The sequence below is a fragment of the Protobothrops mucrosquamatus genome, unplaced genomic scaffold (assembly GCF_001527695.2).
Source record: "Protobothrops mucrosquamatus isolate PMUCROS unplaced genomic scaffold, P.Mucros_1.0 scaffold4388, whole genome shotgun sequence".
NCBI classification, from domain to species: Eukaryota; Metazoa; Chordata; class Lepidosauria; order Squamata; family Viperidae; genus Protobothrops; species Protobothrops mucrosquamatus.
In genome coordinates, this window is record NW_015390301.1 from 65,510 (window position 1) to 70,970 (window position 5,461).

Here is a 5,461-nt window from a genome sequence, read left to right on the forward strand (position 1 = left end):
CAGAGCATGTTGACAGGACTGATGTATTCCCGGCCAGAAGACCCCATCAGCTACCTTGAAGGATGCTTGACGAAGGTCCGGGCGATGGGTGGTCCAGAGAAGCTGCAGTGGGACACGTTCCTCAGTCAAGAAGATGTTCAATCTACCGCTGGGGGCTTAAACAAGAAGGCCCTCTTCCATTCAGGTGGATGACCGTTCCACAGGTGGTGGGTTTCAAGGTCTCTGTGTTAAGAGACCAGGCGTCCTTCCCTCTATATCTCCGGCTCCTGGATGGGTTCCTGGGAGCAGAACTATATCTCCACCAGGCGTCCTTCCCTCTGAGAGGCATGGGGTCTCCAGCTCCTGGATGGGGAAAAGAGGTCCTTTGGGATCCTATATCTCCACCAGGCGTCCTTCCCTCTGAGATGCATGGGATCTCCAGCTGGATGGGGAAGGAGATCCTTGGGTTCCTGGGAGCAGAACTATATCTCCACCAGGTGTCCTTCTCTTTGAGATGCATGGGGTCTCCAGCTGGATGGGGAAGGAGATCCTTGGGATCCTGAGAGTAGAACTATATCTCTACCAGGCGTCCTTCTCTTTGAGATGCATGGGATCTCCAGCTGGATGGGGAAAGAGGTCCTTTGGGATCCTATATCTCCACCAGGCGTCCTTCCCTCTGAGATGCACGGGATCTCCAGCTGGATGGGGAAGGAGATCCTTGGGTTCCTGGGAGCAGAATTATATCTCCACCAGGCGTCCTTCTTTTTGAGATGCATGGGGTCTCCAGCTGGATGGGGAAGGAGATCCTTGGGATCCTGAGAGCAGAACTATATCTCCACCAGGCGTCCTTCCCTCTTAGTTGCACGAGGTCTTCGACTCCTGGATGGGGAAAGAGATCCTTTGGGATCCTGGGAGAAGAACTATGTCTCCGCCAGGCATCCTTCCCTCTGAGAGGCATGGGATCTCTGGCTCCTGGTTGGGGAAAGAGAACCCTTGGGAATCCTGGGAAGAAAAGCTTCATGTTTATCAGAGAGTTTTGCTTGCACATCCCTTAATGCACTTAGTCCTGGACGTAGTCACAATTCTTTTGGTGACCCCTCAAAACTGGAAAAAAGGACTTGCGGCCGGTCCTTGCACAGCATCCCCCACCCTACAGGTAGTCCTCAATTTACAACAACTCGCTTAGGGACTGAAGTTACAGCGGCACTGGAAAAAGCGGCGTGTGACCATTATTCACACGTATGACCGTTGCCACGTCCCCGTGGTCACGTGACTGACATTCGGAGGCTGGGTGAGAGATTCATATTTATGACAGTGGCAGCATGTTGAGGTCACGCTTTGCAACCTGACAAGCAAAGTCAAGGGGGAAGTTGGATTCGTTTAACAACCGGGTTGCTAATTGAACAACTACAACTAAGGTTGTAAAATGGGGGCAAAATTCACTTAACCGTTTCCTTGCTTAGCAACGGAACTTCTGATCCCCATTGTGTCGTAAGTTGAGCACTGCCTTGTCCCATTGCCTTGCCTTGTCCTCTCCGATGAGTTTCCACTCCCCACATAGGCTGTGACTTCTTCCTTCTCGCTTGCAGCTTCCACCTCAGCCCCCTTCGGCTCCCACCAGGACGTATCCTGTGTGCAGAGCCAGTTCTCCATCGAGAGCGATTCCGACATGACCGAATCCACTGGGCTAATCCAGGAATACGACGTGTTTGACCCTGAACGGCCCCGTCCGAAGATCGTTTTTGTGATAGGTGAGAGGTTCGGTCAGAAGAAAGATCTGGGCGGGAAGCAGATCCCTGCAGGGTTGGACTAGAAGACCTTTGAGGTCTCTTCCAGTCTTAGGATCCTGTGAGGTGTCAGAGGCCCAACTCCCTAGAATATGTCTGTGTTTCTTGCAGGAGCATCAGAGCTTCATTTGGGAGTTGAGGGACACACCAGAGGGGGGAAAAGAGAAGGTCATAGAATCATAGAGGCAGAAGGGACCTTGGAGATGGGGAGGGAGGAGGAGGAGGAGGACTGTGGGGTGTTAGGCACTTGATGGTTTTCTTGCAGATGTTTCACTACCCTACTAGGTAACATCATCAGTGTTAAGAGGAAGTGAGGTTTGTGGAGATGAGGAGGAAATGGAGAAGGAGGCAAAGGAGAAAGAAGAAGGAGGAGAAGAAGGAGAAGGAGAAGGAGAAGATGGAGGGGAGGAGGAGGACAAGAGGGAGGAGGAAGAGATGGAGGAGGAGGAGGAGATGGAGACGGAGAAGAAAGAGAAGGAGAAGATGGAGGGAAGAGGACAAGAGGGAGGAGGAGAAGATGGAAGAGGAGGAGAAGAAGGAGAAGGAGGAGAAGGAGAAGAAAGAGAAGATGGAGGGGAGGAGGAGGAGAAGATGGAGGAGGAGGAGGAGAAGATGGAGACAGAGGAGAAGGAGAAGATGGAGGGGAAAGGGAGGAGAAGAAGGAGAAGATAAATCATAGAATCAGAAGGCTGGAAGAGACCTTAGAGATCTTCTAGTCCTTCGTGATCAATTAGAACAGGATCTGGAGAAGGATAGCTTACTTATCCTCTCTCTATATATACAGCCCTAGAAAGAATCTCCTTTCTCAACCTACAAATTTTTGGTGGGGGTGAAAAATTCCCCCAGTCTCTTTTTTTGCAGCTAAGATTGAAAAATTGCAGGATTATTAAGAGGGATGGTTCTAATCCCTTCTGGTCTTCGGCTGCCTTATCTAGACTGGCCTCTTTGATTAAATTTGGTCCCGATGCTCAGATGCCCCTTCGATCCTGCTTCCTGCCAAAATGACCCCCCACATTTCTCCCTCGCAGGGGGTCCTGGGAGCGGGAAGGGGACGCAAAGCCGGAGGATGGCTGCTCACTTTGGCTTCGTCGGCGTCTCCGTCGGAGAAATTCTGCGCGCTCAGACGCTCCGTCGTGTCGCCAGCGACAAGAAGTGGGAGCTCATTGCCAAGATTATTGCCGACGGAGAGTTAGCCCCGTCGGTGAGCGAGATGCGCCTTGAAACTGCCGTTAGCCCCCTCACACACACACACACACACACACACACACACAGCCCTCACCTTATGGGCACAACTGAGCTCAACATTCCCCTTGCTAAGCAGGACACTTATTAAGTGAAGTTTGCCCCATGATACGACTGTTGACCATTGTAGACCGTTGGGTCTACAAGACACCTCACTGCCACCCCTCTCTCTTGAGATATCTCTTGTGCTTTTCAGGAGACGACCGTTGAAGAGCTGAAGCAGCAGTTCATCAAGCACCCAGAGGCCAAAGGTTTTGTGGTGGATGGGTTCCCGCGAGACATTGGCCAGGCCTTCCTGTTTGAGGAGCAGGTGAGATGACGCTGCCAACATTCGTCCCTGAGAGATGGTAGGTTGGTGTCCTTCTTGAGTTCTCCTCTCCACCTGACCTTCCAGAAACTTTTCCCTACATCTTTCACCTGATGGTAGAGAGGCCAACAGGTGAGGCTGGCTTTTTCAGGGAAGAAGTAAATGTAGAGGGGGAAAAGTCCAGAGAAGAGCAAGTAAGATGATCCAAGGTCTGGAGACTAAAACATATGAAGAATGGCTGCAAGATTTGGGTTTGGCTAGTGTAGAGACAAGAAGGAATAGGGGGGACCTGATAGCAGTATTCCAGCATTTGAGGGGCTGCCACAAAGAAGAAGAGGGGGGTCAACTTATTCTCCAAAGCACCTGAAGGCAAGACAAGAAACAATGGTTGGAAACTGATCAAAGAGAGAAGCAAACCTGGAACTAAGGAGAAACTTCCTAACTGTGAGGACAATTAACCAGTGGAACAGCTTTCCACCAGAAGTTGTGGGCGCTCCATCACTGGAGGCTTTGAAGAAGAGGCTAGACAGTCACTTATTTGAAATGGTATAGGTTCACCTGCTTGAGCAGGGGGCTGGACTACTAGAAGACCTCCAAGGTCCCTTCCAGCTCTATTCTATTCTGAAAAAAGAATGAAGGACCGAAAGCAAGCAAGCTGGGATGAGACCAATCCAAGGTTGGCTTCTCACAATCCTATCCTCCATCCTTTGCCTTTCTTAGGTTGGTTCTCCAGATGTTGTGGTCTTCCTGGCATGCTCGAGTCAACAGCTCCGGCAGCGACTAAAAGGAAGGGCTCAGGACCAAGGACGCTTGGATGATAACCCTCACGCCATTGAGCGCAGGCTGGAGACCTTCAAGCAGAATGCTCAGCTGATTGGGAAGTACTACCAGGAGAAGGGCATCTTGGTCCGGGTGAGGATCGCGAGGGCGGGAATCCCAGAAGATGTCTAGGCTTGCTTTTCAGTGCCTTGCTCAGTGACCCATCTCCTGAGAACCTCAGTTGCTTAGGGCATGGGCCAGAAGCTCTGCATGAAGCTGGTTTCCTGGGTGACCTAAGCAAAAGACGTCATGCTTGCTAGGTTACTAGAGAAGAATGTTCCTTCAGCTGGACAAACAAGACTCCTAGCTTGATGTTAGAGTCATCCATCATCACCCTGAAGAGGATGGACAATATTTTGCCAGTTTTCTTTGTCCCACACTGTCCCAAAGGTTCTTGGTTGACTTCCGAAGAGACGTGTGTGCCAATGTCTTTGAAGATTCTCAGCTGTCCAGGTCCAACGGTTGTTCCAAAGGTGCTTTTTCAAAAAGGCAACTGGACTTTCTTGGTTTTTCCTTGAACACGTTTCGTTTCTCATTCCAGAAGCTTCTTCAGCTGTGACAAGTCCAGTTGCCTTTTGAAAAAGCACTTTTGGGACAACTGTTGGACCTGGATGACTGAGAATCTCCATAGACTTTATCACACACGTCTCTTTGGCGGTCAACCATACCACTCAAAGCCCTTTTGGTATCTCAAGAACTGTGGTTGTTGCCTTATAGAACCAATTTGGGTCCAGTTCAAAGTGACATCTGCTTTTAAGCCTGATTTTTTCATATTACTGAGGAACTTGATGATGTTGGAATTTCATAACAATATTTCTTTGCGGTTATCACCCTCGGGAGAAGCAATACAGAGATACGTCTACGAATGTCCACTTGTTATCTTCTCCATCCCTTCTCTGAAGGGATGTTAGACACTTGAAACTGAAGTCCAAAAGTAAAGACTTTTTGCACACATAGTAGGGAGAAGAACAGAGCAGAGGATTGGACCAAGACTGAGACCGTATTTCTTCTCCTTTCCAGTTCGATGCGGACGGAGAAGAAGATGAAATATTTGCTGCCATCAGTTCCTGCATTCAGCAATGGCTGCAGCTAGAGAGAAAAAGAATTCTGGGTGAGAAAGAATCTGCTTGTATTAAGGGACCAAAGCAACGCTCCCACGCCACCCTACTCCAGCTCAGAAAAATGTAGGAGGAGGAGGGAAGACTTTAGATCGCTCTAGCTACAGAGAACATCTTGATCGCCTTCAGAGATGTTTCCTGGAGTGACCCAAAGCTATAGAAGCTGCTGGAGTTAAAAGCAGGGACCAGAGTCCTCTGTTGAGGGTGGA

General features: G+C 49.8%; 1 protein-coding gene across 1 annotated transcript in view; it reads left to right on the forward strand.

Moving 5' to 3' along the window:
• The window catches only part of LOC107298944 (adenylate kinase isoenzyme 5-like), a gene marked incomplete at its 3' end in the record, with an annotated part of 10,963 nt that extends 5,718 nt beyond the window's left edge, over positions 1–5,245 (forward strand). Inside the window, exons 3-8 of the mRNA XM_029286646.1 lie at positions 1,481–1,489; positions 1,569–1,730; positions 2,795–2,967; positions 3,205–3,318; positions 4,036–4,227; positions 5,155–5,245. Of these exons, the coding sequence (XP_029142479.1) occupies positions 1,481–1,489; positions 1,569–1,730; positions 2,795–2,967; positions 3,205–3,318; positions 4,036–4,227; positions 5,155–5,245 (741 nt within the window). The remainder of the gene's footprint in view (positions 1–1,480; positions 1,490–1,568; positions 1,731–2,794; positions 2,968–3,204; positions 3,319–4,035; positions 4,228–5,154) is intronic.
• Positions 5,246–5,461: the final 216 nt, after the last annotated feature.